Genomic DNA, 23,870 nt, shown 5'->3' with positions numbered 1-23,870 from the left:
TACTATAATTTCAAACCATAAAATGTCTTCCCATACCTAAAGTATAGTGTATACACTTGCTCTGAGCAAATCTATTATAAATAAATCCATATCAGTAATTTATTCTATATTGGTAGAACTCAAAGAATATATACAGTAGGCCCCACACGGTATCAACCAAAAGGTTCATATGCAGAAAAAGGAGAGCAGACACAAATGGTTCATCTGTTAATGAGTCTACTGCAAGAACTAAAGGTAAGACCACTGACGACGTGGCAGCCTAATTCAGCCATTGAGGTCCCACTGAGCTGTTAGATCTCCTACCCACTAACCAGCAGAAACATTAAGGACTTATATGTTCCCTCTCTAGTCCAAACTGGCTGATCACACTATTACAAGTATTCTTGTTTGGACAGTAGAGTACACAATTGAGGGACATTTTCCATTCTCTTTCGACAGTTAGCTCTTTTTTTGTACCACATCCTTTATGCGGCTGGTGATTCTGAGTTACCTTTCTCTATTCGGGAAATTTATTTGGACATTCCAGTCAAGCAGAGTCTAACAGATGAACGAAAGCAGACATACCCAATGGAGTAGAAGCATCAGGCTATCATTAAAACAACCCCATGAGGATTCACTGCCATGGTGAAGAATTTAATTTGAGGCTCATTTGGATAGTGAGCTAATAGTGTGTCAGTTTGACTCATTTCAAAACACTGGACACACTGGACTGTGTTCAGCACAGTTATGTTTCTTTTAAAGCCCACCTACATTTAGTTCAGGTTCGGTGGGTATTAATCATTAAGCCATTCGACAAAGGGTATTAGGTCCAACTGTCAACAGCCATTCCAATGCCTGAAAAACACATCAAGTCAATCAATATCTGCAATAATGAGTTTTGACATGTGTCTTTGTATATTCTCAAGTACGCGAAATCTACCATTAAGCATCCAACTCAGAAAGCCAAGCATCTTGTGTGTTCGATCTATATGCAGCAGTGCTGGGGCACATCCACTGACAAGACCAATCACCTTCTGCTGCATGTAAACTCTTCCATGTGTGTGGTTGGCCCAGATCCAGACAGGAGGTAAAAAGAGATATGTTTATGTAGCAAGAATCACAGAGCTGTCCAATGTCAGACAAACACATCTACACATGTTGGTACAGTGTTCACAGACTTGTGAACAGCTGGGAGGACAGCCAGGCAGGCACATTCACATGCATACTATATCCCACTAAAAATGGAGGGGCCGTGTAGGGAGAGACGTGAGGTAAAGATACTGCGTGAGATGAAATGGGCAGGTTCATGGCAGTGTTAATACGGCCAATTCGACAAAATGTCATCAGAGATAGAGTGAATTTGTAGGCAACCCACCGAATCAATTAGACCGCTACACTTCCTGTTTACGACCCCCAAAGTATCCTGGGAACAGTAGCTTTTTGAGTGGGCTGTCATGATTTTGTCCGAGGTCCCCTGCACTAAAACAAGCTTGTACACATCTGTTATCTGTTTTCATTAAGGAAGTCACTCAAAACTCAGACAGTACTTCGGTTTGATCAGACTGATTAAGGTTTGCATGCTGAAACTTGCCCTGCATTTGTTCTGCATGGATGTGAGAATGTTATGTTACTCTGGACCCAAGTGAAAAACAGATTGTGCTCGGATTTCTTCACACCGCTGAGCACTGATTCAGTAATATACAAGGTTTTGCTTAATTTCACAACAGGCACATAAAGTGCTGTCTGATAGTATCACCCACACAAACCAAAACCCACTGCCATGAAACAATGACCACTGCTAGCCACACAAGGTCGTTATGCTTATCCAAGCAAACCAACTCTTACCAACAATTTAGCTTCTTGGCCAAACTACCGCCAATGATGAGAACCAGCAGCTATGAAAACAACATTCAGCTTGATTTGTTTTAAATCCATTTAATAGAGGACTTAGAAATCATTGAAGCATTGATGCTTTGTAAACCACGTTTCTGTCTTTCTTAAGCCATTCGCAAAGATGAATAACCTACACCCAACCTAAAACAGCATCAACATCGTGTAAGAGGAGACATGCTAACTTCATTTTAGACATATCCAAACCTGTCTCCTCTCTAGTTCTCAAGTCTGGGACAACTGCTGTTAAAAATCATGACTGACAGTCAACTAATCAGCGAAACCAATAAAAACAAAGAAAAATCCCACAAACTTCCTGCAAATCATTCACACTGGCAGCAATGACTTACTGCTTGTTATCCTTTTATGGACATCATTTGGCAAGTAAGACAAACTTACAGCGGCAGCAAAATACTGCCTTGATATTAGTTACAACACATTTAACTCTACCAAAGCTCTACAGTTAACAAATGAATAAATCATCTGGACTGATAAAACAAACTACCGCTGCAATTCAATAGTCTGATTGAACAGATTCAGAACATAATTCGTGACCAGAACATCATTGGTACCCATCTACTGAGCATCCGTGACATCGGTCAGGTGAGGATCCTGCGCAGGCTCAAAGGCTACTTAAGGACAATATCTGACCCCTTACTGCTGTCTGGCAAGGGATTCAGAAGTATCGAGTGTCGTACCAACAGGCCACCAAGCTATGATTTAAAACAGTTTGTACAGCTAGATTTGGGTTAAAGAATACATATTTCTTTGCAAGACCAAGAGTTGCCAAGTGCAAAATACAACTCAAAACGCTTTATCTTTGTAGTTGGGAACACTTTAAGATGCAGACTTATTATCTGTTTACTCGTTTCTGTATTCAGTAGCTTCCACCCACCCTTAGCAGCATACTTAATGACTTTTTAAGCCCTCTGATTGGATGTTTCTTACCACAATGCATCTTGGAAGTTATATATAACATTTGCAAGTACACAACAGTGTTGCCAGGTAGGAGGTTTGCATACACGGGCTTAAGTGTTGCCTCAGGTTTCATTTTTTGGCCGCCGGTTGGATAGACCTATTTTGCATACAAATTGCATGAATAATATCTTTAAATAAAAATCCATCAGATCAGCACGTAGACAGGACACGTCCCATGCCCACGTACACACAGACAGGCGTGCATTCTCAGCCTTTGTCTCGATCCCAACCTTGGATGAATAAAGAGAACTGGCAAGGCAAACAAGTTAACCCCGGGAGAAGTGACATCCGGTAAGTGGGCAAAAAACAGGAAGAATAAAACAAGAATGGGAAAACAGAAAGTAGGAAAAAAAGAATGGATAGAAGATGTTGCAGGGGATGATACCAAAGCTCAGCAAATACGGCTATTTACATAAATATGTATTGTGAGTTTAATATTAAATTGTTGTTAATTAAAAGGATAAGGTGCATCAGTTAAAATAAGGTAAACAAAAGTGCTAACAGCAAATACATAACGTATTTACACAAGTATATGTTAAAGCTAAAGTAAACCAACATGATAAGGTGTTTTAGTTGAAGTAAGGCATTTCATTAATAACCACACTAAATGCATATGATGTAAAAACAATAGCCTACATTCATTGTTGTCCATGCTGGGAGGAAGAGGGAAAGTGGCATAGAGACTTAAGATTAAGCTACATGTTAGTTTGCACATCTGTGAATGGTCTACACATTCACAGAGCTATATTTCATTTATGATAATAGAATATCTAATTGCACAAGGCAATAGGACCTATAAATGAAAGAATGTTTTTGGAGAAACTGCTTCAAGCTGGCACACTAAACATTGATGGTGTTACTCTGTAGATGTTACAAAACATTTGGCAATGAAAGCAATGCTGTTGGACTTTAAAATATGGTTTGTCACAGGTATGTTTGAGTTGAGGTGATGGGCTGGTCTTTGGCGTGAATTTATTGGCCTTTGGGATGGTTTTATATAAGGTTTCCATAAATCGTGGCTGTACCTGGACTGTGGTCGTGCCTCCTGCTGTGGCCCTGCTGACACCTACTGCTACTACCACTGTTATTATTATTAGTCACATTACTATTACTATTACCTGTACCATTACGCATATTAGCTTTACTTCCACCCTGAAGCCCTTTTTGCTTTCTCACCCAGGTTTCCACGAATCGTTGTGGTACCTGGACCGTAGTCGTGCCTCCTGCTGTGACCCGGCTGACATCCACTGCTACTTTTATTATTATTATTAGTCACATTACTAATATTATTCCCTATATCATTATTTTAATTCTACTATAGTCATTGCTGCTTTTTTAAGTAGTAATTTTTTCCTTCGTTACTCTGCTTACTACTGTGATTATATGAATCATTATGTCAAATACATTGAATGTGTTGTATCTCTGTTATGCTGCTCATTCTGTACACATGACATCTATTGCATTCTGTCCATCCTGGGAGAAGGATCCCTCCTCTGTCGTTCTCCCATAGGTTTCTTCCTTTTTTCTCCCTGTTAAAGGGGTTTTTTAGGGGAGTTTTTTCCTGTGCCAATGTGAGGGAAGGACAGAGGATGTCGCATGTGCACAGATTGTAAAGCCCTCTGAGGCAAACTTGGAATTTGTGATTTTGGGCTATACAAAATAAACTGAATTGAATTGAATTGAATTTTAATTGCCTATTGAGCTGGTTTTGTCACACAGACCTGGCAACCCTGCCCACAAGCCTGTACCTTCAACTTTTTAGCAAAGAACCAGATATTCATTTTTAATCCAGGCCCATCCAAGCTGTAGAAACAATGAGTCATTTGGTTTTTAAGGGTCACATAATTGAATTTGACATTAACTCCTAGAACATGTGGTGGTTTTTGCAGTTAATTAGTGTGCATAAAAAAAACTGCAGACAAGGAAAACGTTGCCGTGGAAGCAAAATTGCAGGATGGAAGCAAAGTGAATTAGTTGTAAATTGTTAAATTAAAAAATCTTAAGAGTTTGAGAAATCAAAAAGGTCTGTTTTTTTAAATATGTATCTGTATTTAGAAAATTCTGACGCAAGATAAGAGAAAAAAAATCTTCTATGCCTTTCGTGAGTTGTCAGTTAAAATGCACTATCCTAAAATGCTTTGAAACTTGACTCCTATGGTTCATAGAAAAATAACATATATTGAAAGAAACATTAATTTCCCCCAGAAAAATTCTGAATAATGTACCCGCCAAGTTCCCGATGCGTGATTGATGGGAGCCTGTCTCCCTACAGTACAACATCAGACCACAGCATGTCTAGGTTTTCACAACCCAGCCGCCACACCACTCATCAAGTCAGATGAGATGATGATGAATTAGAATGTGGCAGACACAGATATCAACCTCACAAGCGGGCCCAGAATGCTTTGCCCTGGACTGGCATGACGTCGCTCTCGCCATACCACAAGAATGTCAATTCAGAGGGAATAATCCTTCTTGGTATCCTCAGAGACCTCAGCCATATGTTCCTCATCCTCTTGTTAGCTGCTTCATCCCTCCTTTCCTTCCTCCCCCCCTACCAGCTGAGCAGCTGTACATATGTGAACACCTTGTCACAGTTTGCGCTCACACTCTTATTCACTTTTATTTTTTTCTTGGAGAGTTTCAAGCTGAGTAAGGGTCTGCGAGTGATTGATGTGTATACCCTCCCCCACGTACTCTCTAAGGTTTCTGGTGACAGCGCCAGTTAAGTAGAATGTGTGAAACAGATGAAGATCAGCAGTGGGAAAAAAAAAAAAAAAAAAAAGAATACTCGCTTTCCTTCATTTGGCTCTTTCCATTTGCAGTTAAAGTCCCCCTGCCCTGACCTTAACTTCTCACATCAAAAGAGTTCAATTGCAGAATTGTTAATCTTTTAATCTCACTCTCCCTCCTCTCTCTCTCTCTCTATCCTTCTCACTCCATCAACCCTGTTTCTCCTTTTTGTAATTACAGGACATACTTATAGAGATTATGCTGGTGTCATCTGCAGATCCGCAGCAGATGTATGACTGGGGCACATGGACACAAGCAGGAGGAGCTCTGTCAGACTCAGCGAAGTCTCTTCTTTAAAGAATATTTACAAATTGGGTCTTTGGTAATCGTTTCTATTGGTTGAATGATAACACTGTACTCGCAAGTGGTGGGAATGCAGCGGCATTGCTTCCATCAAATATGACAGGGCAAGAAAGTGCCTGTCCCTATTTATCTGTCATTGCTCAGGAAAACTGTGCGCATGCACAACTTTCCGCAAGTCCTGCAGGTCAAACTTGAACCAGGAGGTTGGTCGACAAACCAGCTTACGGACTCTTAAACCTTTTCCCTTTTGATTTCCATTCCACATAGGTTTGACTAACCTGGTAGCTTCTTAAAAGAAGCACTGCTGTTGCATTTGAGTTTTTAGCGATGTCGTCACGTTCCCAGAACTCTGCATTCAACTAGGTGACAGTCTGTTGACCAATAAGAACGAAGGCCAAAGGTACAAGTGATTGTAATGATCGTGCTAGCGGCTCTTTGAGGCTATAGCATGCTACTCCTTGCTAATCAGCATTACCCACAAGGTAGAGCCAAGGCTGATGGGAATTCCTAAGTTATTTTCATCATAAACCTGGGTTCACAGAAATTAATGTGTGTCCAAACTTTGTGCAAATCCATCAAGTAGATGTTGAGATATATCACATCATAAGTGAAATATCAGTCATTTCAATGGCCATCCATGTAATAGCTGTTGATATATTTCAGTCTGGACCGACAAAATGTTCCACATACTGACATTTCCATTCCTAAAGCCACAAGCCAGAAAGCTAAAAAAAAAGATTTTCCCTTTAAAAAATAAACTATCCAGAATCATCTCTCGCTCAGTTGGAGCAAGATTGTGGCATTGCAAAATGCAGAAATTGCTGAAGACGAATTTTTGCAAAGTTTTCTCAGAACTTACCCTGCAACCTCTTTTGGGAATGACATTTCTAGATTGTTGTTACTAGTCTGCATCTCTGCAAGCATTCGTCTCACAGGAGACAACAATGAGCTGTTCAAACGCCAACTACAGCAACTGCTCCTCCAAACTGCCCGCAAACAGAAATCTCTTTTCCAAAATAGCTAGAACAAACACTCAGACATTTCCTGATGGTCAAACAAGTGACCAGTAAGGACTAATGGACATTTCCCACCAGTATCCGTCCTGGATTCACACGCCGGTCTTTCCTGTTTTAACCGCAGTATTTCAGCAGCCCAAGGGACTGAGGGGAGGTGAGCTTTTACACGACTACCACTTCACCCGTGCACGGAGGAGGAGAAGAAAAACCCCCACGTCTACTCTTCACCTGGTTTCCACTTCTGTTTCCACGCCTAAGGTTCAGAGTTCAAGAGAAAATAAATGCTTTCGCTGACAAAGTTATGTGAGAAGAACATCCCACACATCCCACCACCTTTCACTTAAGCCCCACAGTCATAAGGAGAATGACTCAGCCACTTGTCGAATACTAGTTTCTTCTCTCTGGAGGACAGGCCTGTCCAGCATCACATTCTGCTTCTTCTTCAGGATGGGTAAAGACTTGCCCTCCCCCCCAAAAAGCTCCGGTCTCTGAAACACAACTGATTACAAACGTGATGCAAAAAAAAAAAAAAAAAAAAAAGAAGAAAAATCACATGTGCATACTGTGCAGAACATCCCACTCAAAGCAACCATCTCATTTCATACTTTTCATCCCCTGCCTCTAACGGGGCGGTTGACTTAGGGATTTTACTCGCTCTATTAGCCATGAATCACATGGCTGCAACAAAGCACTTTTGAGATCAGTGGCCATGGGGGCCACATCCATGGCTTTGAGTGTGTGTGTGTGTGTGTGTGTGTGTGTGTGTGTGTGTGTGTGTGTGTGTGTGTGTGTGTGTGTGTGTGTGTGTGTGTGTGTGTGTGTGTGTGTGTGTGTTCGGGGACAAACACGTGACTGTGTTACACTGGAGCCGGCAGTACCAAGTAGCTGCCCTGCGCATAAACAAGAGGCAGGCTGAGCTGAACGGTGAAAGTGGCACAACGGCTGGTTTAGCCTCTTTCTGGTGTCTGCATTATTATTATTATTATTATTGTCTATTCTATTGATTCTTAACGGATTGGTTCGACTAAATTAAATAAAAAAATATTTGTATCACTTACCGTTACTAGTATCTGTGACCATGCAGATTTGTCTTTTCGTTATGTCCTGGTTTTTAGATACTATTTAGCACTGAAATATTTAAAGCGTGTTCAGACAGACTGCTAAATGGATTTTTAAAGCATGGTGATGTCATTTAGTGGACAGTCACACGGGTGGCACAGATCGAGGGGAGGAGGTGATTATTGAGATTTATGTCTTAAATTCCCTTTGACAGTTTGTTCTGGGGGAACCGCCCATTTAAACTGTTGACTTTGATTTTAATTAATCCTTGACATGTCACGAACCTTTCTTGTCTTCTTCTTCTTCTTCCACTTTTTAGCCTTAAAGTCTCTTTTCTTTTCGCCGACAAAGAGGGTAGCTCGGCACAGGACGGGCTGTTTGAACCCCCAATTTATCTGATTAAAGCCTTCCACTCCACCCACCCATCCCCAGATCATCCCTGACGTAACCAATCACCGAACACAATTAGCATCGCACAGAGGCACTGCAGACAGTTTCAACCACCCCGGTCCTCCCTACCACCCCGAAACGTCTTTTTTCATTCAAGCCTATTCATATCCAGACGTATAACAAAAACAGAGGGGTGCGGCAGCTCTGCCAGGGACCCTGTCACTGTCAATTGCCCCAAACCGACATCACACGACAGCGGCGGCTTACTTCAAACACCAGCGTCTCATTAGTAGGACCGGCGGCATAAAGGCTCTCCGGCTTGTTGAAAGAGCGCTGGTAGTCGAACACCGCCCCGCCAAAGTGGAACTTGCCCGGCCAGTCCACAGTCCAGTCCCCGGTCAGGTAGTACGTCCTCTTCAGGGAGCGGGCAGCCAGGTAGCTGGTGGAGACCTCCATTTCCTGAACACGAATGCTTCGTGCCCCAGCCGGGACGGTTACCATAGAGTAGTACTCTGGGGGGAAAAAAAAAAAAGGATAAGGAAGGAAAGTCAAGACTGAATCATGCCTAGATATTCCATTATTGCTGTTCTCTCACTCTTTTGTCGTGTTTCATCATACAATCCTAATACCCATGCACACACAAACACGCCGCTATCCCTGCTCTACCCCATCATGCGGTTGAGTTTATCTGTGTCTGTGTGTGTGTTACTGGATGAAGTGAATCAGTCCATTATGAAGTGGGATTAGTTGCATTTGTTTCCTCTATGTCTCTGTTTGTCTGCTTGAGTCTACATTCGTCTTGCAGAAGTTTATGCTAGCTGACATGCACAGACACACTAACAAGCAAAGACGGGCTTACCGTTAGCCCGGTGCTGAAGGGTGTATTGGCCCTTGAAGAACTTGCAAGTGGAGTTGTCTCCCATACAGGCTCCGCAGGCATCCAGAGAGGCCTTGGAGCCCAGGATCTGGTCACAGCCAACGGCCTGCACACACACAAAAACACGCATGGCATGAATGTGGACGGACGTAGAATTAAGAGGAATAAACGTACGTAGTGAGACAATAATTCTATCTGTTTTCACATCTGGTTTATAAGGACAATGTAGCCATGGTGGGGTGATGCAGCATTACTCTTAAGATTGGGTGCAGAGAAAAGACGGATATGCAATAAAACATTTAAACATTTATTGCATTGACGTTAGAGTTGTTTGGTTTTGGAAATAATTTTAAAAAAAACACACAGAATACTGAAACAAAGCGAGGGAGGGTCTCTTATTACACTTCATTAGCCAGGTTTTTAACATCTGCATTTAACATGCTGAAAGAAAATTCATGCTGGGACAACTTTTCTTTATTATAAAGCCCTTGTGCATATTATAAGGAATTATATGTCATATTGGCAAACATTACTCCTTAAACAGCCTGAGGTTTGGCAAGCAACATGACTGCTTCGTTTTAAACATACAACACCTTTACATTTACATCTACTTGTTTATTTGTTACATTTTGATTTACAGAGTTAGGAAAGCACTGTTTAGGTCAAGCCGGATGCGGCTTATTGATTTAACACCGATATTGAATCTCTACTCTAGATCAGCCGATACCCAAAGCCAAGGTAACGGTTACGGTATCGCTTCTAAAAGAGTTGGACTGTGAAGTTGGACTGTGCAGCACGGTGACCTCATCCAGACAGTGTACCTCACACACTCCCTCGATGCAGACGTCTCCTTTGTGCTCCGAGCAGGAGGTGCCGTCTTTCACCTTGCCGGACATGGCGAAGAAAAAGTCGTAGTCTTCCGCGATGCAGTACAGCTTGCAGATGTCTTCATCTGCACACAGAACATACAGATACATACAGTAATGATTCAAAAAAATAAATGAAAAAAAAAAACTTTTGGAGGGAATGGTACTTAATTTTACTGATGCAACAAAGTTCTTCTATGTCTCGGTTAACTTAACAGTACCATGCTGCAACCTGTCACGCACACACAGTATGCACAGCTCCTGATGAAGCTGAATTGGAAAAGACAGGAACTGAATATGAATGCACCCAGGGGTATTCATGTGCGGCTGCAGTTTTATTATGTGGTTCAGATCAGTTATCACAGACAAGTCTCTACAGCCGTCTTTGATTAAAATAAATGACGGTGAAGGTGACTTGGCCCAAGGTCCCAGAAGGCAGTTCAGAATCTGTTCCTATCCACATCACCTCCCATTCATCAACAGCTTAAACAGGCCTGGGATCAGGGCCAAACACACTGCTCCCCTTCACTTCACCCTCTCCCTCGCTCTGTGTAACAAAGCTGGCCCCGTAGGCTTCCTTTTTAAATCCATCCCCACTGTGTCAGAGGGTGCAGGTGGCTACATGTCTCCCATGCACATTACACAGAGTGATAGTTTCCTCCAGCTTTTTGGCCCTAATCATTGCAGCAGTAAATAGAGGTTGGCATTACAGAAACACTTTATAAAAAGATTAAGGCCTTGCAGAGTGTAGCAGGGTTCGGAATGAAAAGATCTACGGAATTAAGACAAGAAAAAGCTTGCACTGAGCAATCTGAAATTCTCTGTGCGTTTAGCAGCGCTGTGCTCTCTGAACAATGAGGGTCTCTCTCCTTGTACACTATGTGCCAAGAATACAGTGAAGATGTCTTCATAATCCTTGGATACTGTTTCTTTTTACAATAGAGAAGAAAAAAAAAAACCGATACAAAAAGATGTCTCAATAACGGGAGAAGAGAGAAGGAAAAACAACAACCAAAACAACCTCCGGGCAAATGATGCAACGAGCCACAAGACAGAACAGACTTTGTACTTGTTGGGTCTTATATAAACTGATCACCTTACCGTCCACTTTGGTGTAGGGCTTCCACTTGTAGTACCAGCCCCTGAAGGGCTTGCTGTTGTACTCGGCGCACTGCTGGGCCCGAAAGTCCACAGAGTTAGGAGGGCACGGCCGAGTGTTGCACAGCTGGTTGAGACGGCTGGAGCCCGAGCAAAACTTACCATTGTTCTGTGGTCTGGGTGGAAGCCAGGACAAGAGAGAGGAGACAAAGAAGAAGAAGAAGAAGAAGGTGAAGAGGTTTACAGGTCTGTTGATCATTAGCATACTAGTACAAAGTATCAATAAGCCAATCACAAATCATTCCAGCTACAGCACGAGATCAAAAAGTTCCCTAATGCTTTGCTGCTGCAGACAGGATGAAGCCAGCTGATCAGGGAACAAGACCGACAACGCGCATGGGGCTGGGATGAACTGGGCTAGTGCCTGTACTCATTACTACACATACTTCACATGGCTTTTAATTTCAAGTTACACGTGTATGCATAAAGGCCCCCTGTGGAGGCTTTGACCACTAGCAGCGTTACTTATTTAAAAACCGGTTGCATTATGCAGACCTGATTAAAGTATATAGGGTTACAAAAAGCCAACTAGAGAGCTCTAGAACTAGACTGTCCTCCCATAGAGAAGGTTGCGATGGTCTTGGCCAGCAGCTTATTATGACCCATCTTTATGTTTATCGTTACGGTGCAACCACTAGTGTCCGTAACAATTATGAACGGAGCAAAAGAGTAAAGTCAGGTGACGTAGTATAAAGAGCGAAAAAGTTTTGTTTGCGTAGTATTGTTGTAAGTGGATGGGTCGTACAAACACAGGACTTTCACCAAGGAGACTGCTGTTCGCTTCCAGTGTGAAGTCAACGTTGGCTTATTTTACTGTCATATTTGTGGTTTTGGGAGTCTTTGGCAATTTACCTATTCTGTTGTTTAAGGTATAAGGTTGTGCTGCCTAGAACATTTGCCAAATATAAATAAAAAAGACATTTTAGCTTTTATGACACCTCAAGGATTCACAGCATTTGTTTAAGTGAGAAACACTGAATTTAAACTTGTTTCTGTTTATAGGAAGACTTAAAAGGTCATATTAAAGGTTACACAAGGCAACTCTGCACACCGGCATCGCCCAAACGTTGTGACGGATGAGCCGAGAAAAAGTCTTTTAGAGCACGATGGTGTCATTTAAGAGTTTCTCTCTTACATTTCCCTTCATCCATAACAAATAACTACCTTAACTCACTAAAGTGATTACATCTCATACATCAATGTAGTGGCAGTATATTTACATATAGTTACAGGATTAAAGATCATGTTGGTTTAATTGGACTGTCAAATAGAGGTTTGCATAGCGTATCAGATGTTTCCACACTATCCCAAATCAACGTTTCTTTAACCACACGTGAATAGCTGCTACAGAACATAAGCAGGTACTGGAGCTTTAATATGCCATTAAAAACCATAAACGCATCACCATTTTGAGAGAAAAGGCAAGCAGAGTCTTGACATTTAGTGAATATAAGGATACCACGTCTGACTTCTCCGGCTTGCGAGACTCATGCCGAGCATTCCAACTCAACCACCAGCAGAGAAAATTGAGTTAGCTATTTACCAAAGTGGTCAGCACAGACAGAGAGACTAGGGAACCATGCTGATCAAACACGTCCAATAAAAACCATTCACTAAGTGTTACAGTGTAATGAGCCTCTCTGGAAGAGGAACTGAAAAAAACGATTGACGGTTAACACCAGCAGCAGAATGCAACTGGAGGCATATTTCTTTTAAGGATTTCTTGCGCCGATGCAAAAGTACTGAACGCGTCTGAATGAAGGGGGATGTCAGAAACAATCCAAAGCAAAACTTCATGTTGTTTCACTGCATTGTTATTCAACTCCAAGCTGTCCATCCCCTCCACCCAGACCTGGACTCAATCAAACAGTTTCCTAGCTGCCAATAGTGATGAAGCTCCTCAAGGTGTGTGTGTAAAGCTGCTCGGTACCGATCTCGCTTCCCTTGGTGAGTCGGGGGGGATTTGGCCCAGGTTTTTTGTAGGCCTGATCCCATTAAGACTTAGCTGCAGACAAATGCAGCCCATATGGTAATGTGCTTACGGCAGGCCAGTGGGGGACTACACTGTATACTGAATCAGTCAAGGCCTTCTGATCAGAGACGAGCATGGATAAGGGACAGTTTACTTGAGAAAGTTGAATGGAAAACCTGGATTATGGAGAGCCTGGCCCTGAATTTCACAACCCTGCTGGTTTATCAACCTCTTCTCTTCTTTGTCTTTCTCCGCTCCTCTCCTTTCACTAGATCATCCAGTTTCATTGCAACTGTAAATCTTCTTCCAACAAGACAGAAACCAGATATGTCAAATTTCATTTTTTTGTGTTTCAGTTTTTCCTCCTCTGTCTCCACACCCTAACTCCAACGCAGCCCTCATGGCTTTTAAGGATGGTTCAATGCCTATGGAGGCCGGTAAATCTGCCCAGCGACAGAAGCTGAGACTGAACTACTGTAGGTCAGAGGTCATCATGTCTAGTCTTGTCTTCTCCATGAGTCGTCGTCCCCCCTCCCTCCCTCCCTCCCTCCCTAGCCTCTCCCATAACTTCCTAAATAGATCCTTATTCTGCCGCTCTACAACGGGCCAAGCAAATCCCCTTTACGAGTCTACCGGGAGACTACACCAAACAAGGCACCATCTCCCCCTCATCGTACACCCCCGCTCTCTTCAAATGGAGTGTGCGACAAAATGTGCTCCCTACAAAACCAGGTCAAGAGCGTGAACCTAATCTCCTAGGCTTGTTGGTGAGGATTAGGTTGACTGTGTTTGATCTGGCAGGTGGTCTACAGGGAAGTGGAGGGATGGACGGACGAAAAAGATTCATTTTCCGTCTGGGAGCGACTCCTAGATGGCTCAGCTTTAATCTGCTGATCCAATAGAACTCTTTTACAAGACTACCCCGAAAGATACATGCGGGCCTCGTGAAATGGATGAGTTTGTGCAGAATCAAATGAAATGATTTTTTAAGACCGTTCCTGCTGAGTGAAGATTTTGTAGGAGGGCAGAGGTGAAAACGTACAAGAAGCTGTCATGTCCGTACGGCCCACTTCAAATAATTTAGGATTCGGTTGGATTTTGTCTAAAATTCAAGACATGGATTCTCACATCTGTTATTTAAACATTTTATCTATACATAGTCCAAGTCGACAAGAAATGATATGTTTAAATAGTGTCAGTGATGAATAGCACCCATAGTGTCCAGACAGTTCAGTTTGGGGATGAAGATTTGGGCTAATCCTTCTTGTTCTGCTCAGATTAAAATAATCGCAGAGATTACTGGGGACAAACACTCTGAGTCAGGGACTAAAACGTGACTCAGGGGTTCATGCCGCAGTTGGGATACAGTCCGAGTGTCTTCTGGTGGTAGTGTGTGTTGAGGATGGTGACAGGTCCAAGGGATCTGACAACTAGTTGACTTTGCCCTCCCCATCTTTCCATCCCCTCTCTGTCCCGGTGACCGGCGTTCTGAAGCACCGACCCATTTTCAGGCAGCTGCTGCTCCGAGCGCTCTTTAGTGACACAGGAATGATAAATGAACCTGACAGCTAACCTGGTTTAAAAAGGACTCTGTGGCCCTTTTTGGTCTGCCAGTTCTGGTGTATAATGTGTATCATATGAGGGCCGCCTCCCTCTGAACCCTTTTGGTCTTTGATCCCTCACAAGGATTAAGAGACGAGTGGGCTGTGACGGACGGAATATCTACATCAGTGTCTGTCTGCTAAGCAGTCAGTGATGAAGCCAGTGAAAGAGTAAAAACATTTTTAACATTTGAAATAGCTGAAATACTGAATAAGTTGAAGTCATAGTTGAATTGGGAGTCGATTTACAATCAGTTAAATAAGTTTAAAATGGTAGTTAAAATAGAAGTGATGAAAGAAGTTAGACATTCAGTGATGAAGTGTAAGTTGAAGTGTCAATACAAATGAGTATTATCAGTTGGGGTGAAAAGTGCTGAAAGGAGTCAAAGATTCAAATGAAGATAGAGCCCAGAAAGGAGTTGAACGTGAAGATGATAAATTGGCCTGGAGTCAGTTGAAGTCCTGGAAGAAATTAGTGCAAGTTCAAAAGTAAAAACTGACAGATGATGTCAGTTAAAGTGTCAGCCGAAGTGTAAACACTGAAAGCAGTTGGAGTAATAAGTATATAAACACTGGGAGTTGTGGGAGTTATGGAAGCTGAAAAATGATTTTTTTCCAAAGGTGAAGACCTGAGACTTGAAAGGGCAGTCTCCTGTACTCTGTAGTGATAAACAGAGTTCAGATGGCAGTTGAAGTGTGTTCACGGAAAGCACATGACAAGGACTAAGAAATGAAAGCAGTGAAACTGTCAGTTGCAAAATAACTATTGAATACTGAATTGAAGAGTAAGGGCCCTATTTAAATGATCTATAGTGCATGATCTGAAGTGCATGGCCCAGTAGTAATTAGGACATGTACAACTCCACTTTCGCTAGTTAAATGGCTCAGATCGCACACAAGAGCCAGATGGGTTCTATAAAGTCTTGTAATTGATAATAGGTGTGTTTTTGGCATTGTCCATTAATGCACATGCTTCCAGCTAGGACTCAAAACACAGCCCTTTAAGGGGGGGGAGGGACGGCAAACTTTAAAGCAGCCTTACATTTAAACTATCACGCCAAACCCAGTATCACACACACACACACACACACACACACACACACACACACACACACACACACACACACACACACACACACACACACACACACACACACACACACACACACACACACAGAGACAGAGACAGACAGAGGGATGAGGACAGCAGTGCAGACGGAGGTGTGCACCTTCCACACGAGTCATAAAAAAAAAATACTCCTTCTGACACAAACATGTGTGGGGGAGCCTCCTTTTGTGTGACAGGGGATTTGGTGTTTCCCTTAACATGAATAAAACATTTCCACATTAAACTGTAGGCGCATCTTACTATCTGAATAATGTGCCCTTTAAATAGCAGGAAAATACAGCATCGTAGACTGTAGACCAGGTTTTTATTGGTCAATGGCACAATTATTTTATTTTTTTCAAATTATTTTTTTATTACTCTATTTTATCTCTGATTTAAGCGTTTAACTATCATATTTGATTTATTGTGATTGCTTGTTTTACCCTGTTAAGCACCTTGCGATTTCATTGTATTTTAAAGTGTGCTATATAAATAAAATCCATAATTATTATTATTCTTATTAAGATATGGGCCACATGAGTTGAACACAGTTTAAAATATCCGTTAATGTGTGACCACTGAAGGCCGTTGAAGAGTCAGTTGAAGAGTTAAAGATTGTGGCAGTTGAAATGTAAGTTGAGGAGTTTTGAATAAATGCAGTTTCTTGAGGCTGACTATTGTACAGCAGTACATCGTTCATGTGCACCAGGGCTGCTATGTGTGTGATTGACAACCATGGAGGCTGTGTAAATGACTATGTTGGATGAACAGATGATGGTATGAAGTCATTCTCATATTCAGGTCACATATGCAGACTCTACTTGGCTAAAATACATATATATATATATCCAGGGGTATATATCCAGGGGTATATATCCAGGGGTAGCAGTAATGAAGATGTGTCTTGAATCATTGTCTTTCCACCTGCACTTTAACACATCCAAACACACAGGTGCTTACATGTAGGATTGGATGTGACATGCCACTATGATCTAACCTGCTATGACTAATTCCTAAATGATGGGAATCATTAACAGTTCAACACCAAACAGCAGATTCTTTGTGATGTGTTTTTAGATCTGTCCACCAATCAAGGTGGTGCAGTGGCCTCGGATGTTAGCCATCAGTCATGATCCTTATTAGTGGGGTTTGAGAGTTTGGTTATACTGTACGTGTTGTATGTGTGTGCTCATGCATGAATAAGAGTTCTGCTTTCTACTTTGTTTCCTGTTGGTTGGCCATGGCTCCCACAGGTGTAAAGAAAAAAAAATTTTTAGTTTATTGGTTTCCCCATCCCCATCACGTCTCTTCCTGAGGTTAAGTACAGAGGGAATTACTAGTACAAGCAGCCATTTTTCAAGGAACTGGCTCAATCAACAGCATAATGTCAGTATGCCCTGTAAAACGGACTTTGGATTACAAATACTACAAAGAAAGAGGCAGGAGCGGCTGAAATGGCATGAATGATCTGGAAATGAATTCATGGCCTAAATATCTCATCGCAGACATCCTGCTCGCTAAATTCAAAAGGTCTAGTCTGGTCGGTTCTGGCCTGTCTTCTGCGGGCCGAGACAATCAATCATCTGTACGTAGCATTGACTGAATGATTTAAACGTAATATTTCTAATAAATCTAGAAATCTGTGAAATAAAAGCCTAAAACATCAAATAATCTCCAGATTCTTCTGAAGGATTGCAATTTTTTTTACGCCGGTTATGAAACAACACTTAAACTGAGGATCTCTCTCTCTCTCTCGTGCCTGTAATGACATGCACAGAGCCTTTGCTCACAAAGAGATATGCACCGTGGGATCTGGGTCTGCAGGATTATGTTTGTGTGAGTGAGCTGCAAAGGGGGATGTTTGCTGACCGTCTTGGCAGCTTCCAGAGAAAAAGAGCATGGTATTAGGAGGTTTTCCTCTGCTGGAGCCCGGGGAGACATAGTCTGTCCGTCTGGACTGTCAGCCTGACTGATGAGAGCCGTTATGTGGCGCATGTGTGTGTGTGTGAGTGTGTGTGTGTGTGTGTGTGTGTGTGTGTGTGCTGACAGCTACCTGGCAGACTGCGCTTTCAGGTGTTCAGAAAGGAAGGATTTTGGAACATGAAGCTTTCAAGAATTGTTCTCTGGCCCAAACTCAGATGTTCATTGTAGAAGCGGCTACATGACAACATGAATCACTTTGTCATCTGTTTGGCTAGTTGATAGCATTAAAAAGGTAGGGGATGAATCAGATGACGGTCTGAGTGTGTGCAAGTGCGTATACCTCGGGCTTGTGCAGGAGCGCTCCCTGTACATGACCCCTCCTCCACAGGTTCTGGAGCAGTCAGACCACTGAGACCAGGCCGACCACTGGCCATCGACCGCCCTAGGACCGTGCTCCCCGTATTTAACACACTGACCCCTCCGGCACCACTGGAGGAGAAGGGAGAGAGAGAAGGGAATGAATGAGGAGGAGGAAAAAGATGCACACATATAGCATTCTTATCAGAACTTGAGAGTTGGCACCCGGGTTTCTTGAACTGAGATTCCTGGTTTGGATAAATGCCCGGCACCACACCTGGACACCCACATTGTCTAGCTACAGCCCAAACACACACACACACACACACACGCACACGCACACGCACACACACACACACGCACACGCACCACACCCGGGCCAATCCACACACATCACCACGTCTCAGTTTTTTTAAATATCATCTTTGGATGATGTGTAGAGGTATGGCAGCTCTCTGCTTGTCCAGCTGGGAGACGCAGAAAATGCTTCTGCAGGTACATGCAGGCACATGAGCTGCTTTTTAAGCAAAGATTTACTTTGGCTCAAGGGAAGTTTGAATACTTTGACTTAAAAGAAGATTGCAATTCATTTCTATATCAGCTGTTACACTCACAGTCATTATTATTTCTAACCGTTTTAGAAACATTTCACTCACTGAAATAGTTACTGCAATCTGGAAACACCATGACATCAGAAGATTTATCTAAGGCACCCAAAATGTCAGTAATAATCTGTTGTTACACGGGAAAAGTGTGTAAACAGCTGCAAATAGCACATCACTTACAAGTTGTTGAATCAGAAAGTCGGCCTGTAAACTGTGATGAATGTTTTTAACTGATCATTTGGAAGACATTTTCTCTTATATAATTATGATTAACTAGGGATTTGTTTCAAGCAACAGTTAAGCATTTGGGGTCTAGGTTTATTCTCTTTCTTACCGAGAGTTAGTAGAATGAATATAGTGTTATTACCAATAGCCCAAATCCCAGGTTGTAATAAATCACAATATACTTAAAGTATCATTTTTTGATTTTTTGATGATTGAGTCTGTAAATGTTTGATTTAATGCCGCTGAAAGTTTGAAGACGATCTTCTAAATAATAAATAAATCACTTTTCATGTTTTATCGGCCGTAGTGTGCTGCATCGAGTTTTCTCCACTGGAATTGCTATGTTGGACTTTTTTTTCATTTCTGTGTGCATGTTTTATGTAATCTTTAATATGTATCATCAAAAAAGAAGACATTTCCTCACCATGTCAGGTCCACAGCTGGTGCCTTCTGCAGCAGGCATGAACTTGGTCTCGCAGCGGTGCCCCGTGCGATGACACCACAGCGACTTGCAGATGTCCTGTCAAACAAGTCAAACACACACACACACACAGTATGAGATGTCTATCAGATACAGTGTGTTGTTTGTTTTTTTTTTTTTTTGCCATCATTGGTTTTCTTTATGCCTGTACACTGACAGCCTTTTGGCATCGTCTTCCTCCCCTCTCTCCTCTTCCTTGACCCGCCAGCACCTGCTTCATGCCAGGACCACCATCACGCTGGTCAATAAACCCCCGCCGGGGATAAGCTTCCCCACAAAGCCTCGGTGTCAAATCGAATCACTGTACTTCTTTAATGAAACGGGCTATAATTGCATGTGTCATCTGACCCAACAATACAGAGACAGAGCGAGCGAGTGAGCACAGAGGGAGAGCCGAGGTCGAAAGACAGGCGGCAGAGTCTGGCAACCCCCCCCCCCCAACTGCAACTGACAACAAGAGAGAACCCAGAGAGGAGGGAGCAGGAGAGGCCGCTCCGGTGTGCGTTTGAGTCTTTGTCTTCATTCTCTGACGGCCGGCAGGTGATTGACAGCCATACCAGCTTGCTGAAAATCATTCTATATGAGCCTATCAGGGACAAAGAAAAACAAAAAACACTGTGAAAGGCAGCCCCAAATCTGCTAATCAGCGTGTAGGTTCATTTACCACCCACTGACTTGTACCCAAATGCAGATGTAGTATTTGATCTTCTGTTAGGGAAACATAGGAGGGATTTAGAGAAATCGTGAATAGCCAAGACGATGACGTGTGTGCTAATCCGTCACATATATACGATTTGGCAAAGTCGAATTCCCAGCAATTACAGGCCGGAGAGGATACACCCCTCGTATATTAAACAGCATTTACATGTGAATAAACACCAGTGAATGCACCCAACATAAAGGCCCATACCACAAGGCTTTGGGGGGAAGGGGGTAAAGGCTGAGGATTCCCATTCAGTTTGTAGAATGCATTTATAAAAGGTGGGTCAAATGTGGGGGGGTTCGAGGTGGTCGTGCAAAGATCATGCTAATTAATAAAGTGCCAATTAGGCGCCGCACCATTAGCGCTGTAAAGCAGACAATCGCGGCCCCTGTGTGATCTGGTGGCTCCATCGCATTGCCAGGGACAAGTCTAAGTTTAGGCAAAGGGGACACATGAATGATGTTACCGTAGGAATGTTGGGGGTCCATGAAAAACCAGGACTATTCACATATACCGCCATAGATTCGGTTCTCTGTAGCTGCACAATACAGGGTATGTTTAATGATTCTTCCTCTTCTCCTTCCTCGTCTTACATTGGTGTATAGTCTCTTTGTTGGAACCTATAACATGCCGCCGAACCTTCTCAAAAAGGAAACCTTCCATAGATTATTAGAGAACCACCCAGTTAAACCTGCAATAACATATTCTTTGGAAACAGCAGCAGAAAAACGTTCAACATATCATCACCTTTTCAGTTGATATGGTTGATTAACTGTTATGAAATAGCTGCCTTTTTACACATCAAGCCGGTATGGAACAGCTCTAGTATTTTGAGTTTATGGGAATATTTGTCAATGTAAGTCCAATATTCTTTTTTGTTCAACTCCTGAGAAAAATATCTTGCTTTTTAGCTGCTAAATGCTCCACTTCGTGTACCAGCAAGTCGCTAACTTTGTCTCAGCCATTTGGTGCTGGGGAAGCAGCATATAGTGACTTTAATGTAGCATTTTTTTGCTGTAAAAATAATTGCCTGCGGTGAAAACAACACTGATGTGAGCAGTGAGTGAACCAAAAAGCCAAACTGTGGACGGTAAAATGAAAACAATGAGCTTAAAGATGCTATAAAGTTCCATAGAGCTTAAGGGAACTACACAGTCACATGATGATTCTCTGAGGGTTCCTCAGGCGTGAACCCTTTCCCAAACCAAAAAAACCTTTGATTATAGCAGCCACGCTAACGATGTATAAAGTGAAGAGCTCACCTTGACAAAATCAAGGCCGCACAGTTTGGCCTTGGAACCAAACTGCCACTTGCACTGCGTGTCTGCGTTGTACAGCTGCCCGGGAAGCTGTTCAGGGTACTTGTACTGACCGATCTGCTTGGGCTCGTCCACCAGACAGGATGCCTGGGCTGTTCTGGTGAACACAGCAAACCAATGGTGTCAGTCAGGGAGAAAGCAACGGCAACTGGGACTGGCACTGGTTGAGAGTGTTTGTGCACTTGCACTAGGTGATGAGGCCTACCCAAGGAAGCGGCTGAGGTACTGCCGACTGCAGGTGGACCAGAAGAAGACCCCGTTGTTTCCAGCCAGAGTTGGAGACATAATGTTGCCTTCTGTCTTGCGACAAGGGTTCCCCTCGCCATCATGGATCATCCCAAAACTAGAGGAAATAATGAAAAAAACCAGGGTACAAAGATATGTAATGCAAGTTCCTCATGGAGTAGAAGTTGGGGCTTTCAAGAGAAAGAACATGAAGGTTATCCTTGGAATGATCAAACTGATGTCATTGTTTACCCACATATTGCTTCCTTCAGTCATCAGAAAATCACACATGCTTGCTGATGCTTACTTACTTACTTTTTCATCACTTTGAAATGTTTAGCATGTACTGATTTGTTAATTTATCCGTGACGAACAGTTTTAGGCCTTAAGTCATCATGTTTCAGGCTGGCAAAGTTCATCAGGATATTGCATCTTATAGACATGTTGACATACTGTAAGCGTTTCAGTTTTACCACACATTAAATCGACAGCCTTCTATCTCAGTGGAAACATATGGAAACACAAACACTGAGCCATGTGGCCAGAGGCAGTTTCCATTATTCTCTCATAAAGTGTCATGGAGTGGATGAGGTAATGCTCTTACATAATGCTTTTATTTCAGAGTATATTTGTTTCTTTAAATCAGACCACATTCATTTGATAGAATATATATTAATTACAACCACAGCCACAGCACAGAGCCAATATAGTGACTGGTTCACCGCGCCGCTCTGAGATGACACTAAGGCGTAGATGGATCTGTTTTGGACCTGTGTGGTGTCCAGAAACGAACATAAGCGTGATAACGACGGCTGTGATGCAGATTCTGTTAAACATACTTGTGTCCAGACTCGTGAGCGATGGTGAAGGCCAAGCCCAGTCCCGTATCCTCATTGATGGTACAACTCCTGTACTTGCTGCACATTCCACTGATGGGGGCAAAACCTGCATTGAGAAAGCAAGAGGGCGAACGAAAAGACGTTAGGATTATGAGATACAAAATCGAATTATATCTACACAACCTTCATTCGACAAAATATCTCCATCCACATTAAAACGCAGAAAATGGCCTCTGAGGAACAGTCTCATGCCAAGTAAGACTCTGAGAAAGGTGTGATATGGGCATGCGCTAATTTGGGAGATGTTTTACATATCCACACAGGTACAAAGTACAAACTAAACCTCAGAAGGCGTTTCAATAAACATCCATTTCAGTGACCCAAAACTCTGTTTGCGTGTGGACGATGACTAAAAAAGTAGAGGAAAATATGGGTTTTAAAGAAACATCTGTCTACGTGTAGACAGGGCCTTAGTTATTACGGACTGCATAAAAAGCTGAAGGATAACAAATTCAAACATCGAACCCTATAATCCTTTTGTCTTTTTCCCTGTGGTGAAACTGAGCACATTTTTCCTGTTAGAACATCTGACAGATTTTGGCAGACAACAAACATCTTTCATATTTGCATATTGCGTACATAAATGCACGGAGGGGGATTTCACACCAGCTGCAACCTCACAAGCCCTGGCCAACGAAACTTAAGTTTGTTCCTGGACTTTGATAGTCGTTCTGCTTAGAGGACGACAACTGCTGATGGTCGACCCAACAGCATTATGGAACAAGATATGTGGTGCTATATGTGGGATTTATTCTAACAGACAAGCTGATGAAAATATTTAGTGGTCCCTGTTTTTTCACACTGTCTTCTCACTATATGGTTGATGAATATGACTTAAATAGACAGTTTTTTTAACACCCAGATAATCCATACATTCAGGAGTTGCATACAGTTACTAAAAAATTCTAACCATGAGTCACCTTTCACCTTTTTTTTTTTTTACCTCATGCAGTTAATAAGATGAAGTGCTGCTCTGAGATTACTAACAATAAGTGGTGTGAAAGCAATATGATTATGGTATTAGTCAAGCTTAGCTGGCTGCGTTGATGTTGTTCCAGCTGCCTTTTGTTCCTACAAGCGTAAAGATTTATGCATAAACTGAACATAAGCTCATCCTAAAGTGCAACTCTGGTCACTTCAGGC

General features: G+C 42.4%; 1 protein-coding gene across 1 annotated transcript in view; it reads right to left on the bottom strand.

Annotated features, from left to right (window-relative positions):
* adamts18 (ADAM metallopeptidase with thrombospondin type 1 motif, 18) overlaps nt 1-23,870 on the bottom strand; it is a 60,698-nt gene that overhangs the window by 18,705 nt on the left and 18,123 nt on the right. Inside the window, exons 8-16 of the mRNA XM_054616177.1 lie at nt 22,668-22,773; nt 21,809-21,946; nt 21,547-21,700; nt 19,525-19,620; nt 18,254-18,402; nt 11,253-11,425; nt 10,107-10,237; nt 9,268-9,391; nt 8,676-8,920 (exon numbers count right to left, since the gene is read on the bottom strand). Coding sequence (XP_054472152.1) covers nt 8,676-8,920; nt 9,268-9,391; nt 10,107-10,237; nt 11,253-11,425; nt 18,254-18,402; nt 19,525-19,620; nt 21,547-21,700; nt 21,809-21,946; nt 22,668-22,773 — 1,316 coding nt within the window. The remainder of the gene's footprint in view (nt 1-8,675; nt 8,921-9,267; nt 9,392-10,106; nt 10,238-11,252; nt 11,426-18,253; nt 18,403-19,524; nt 19,621-21,546; nt 21,701-21,808; nt 21,947-22,667; nt 22,774-23,870) is intronic.

The sequence above is a fragment of the Anoplopoma fimbria genome, chromosome 2 (genome assembly GCF_027596085.1).
Source record: "Anoplopoma fimbria isolate UVic2021 breed Golden Eagle Sablefish chromosome 2, Afim_UVic_2022, whole genome shotgun sequence".
Taxonomy (NCBI): domain Eukaryota; kingdom Metazoa; phylum Chordata; class Actinopteri; order Perciformes; family Anoplopomatidae; genus Anoplopoma; species Anoplopoma fimbria.
The sequence above is the reverse complement of the archived record's forward strand: the minus strand, read 5'-3'. Positions and strand labels throughout refer to the sequence as shown.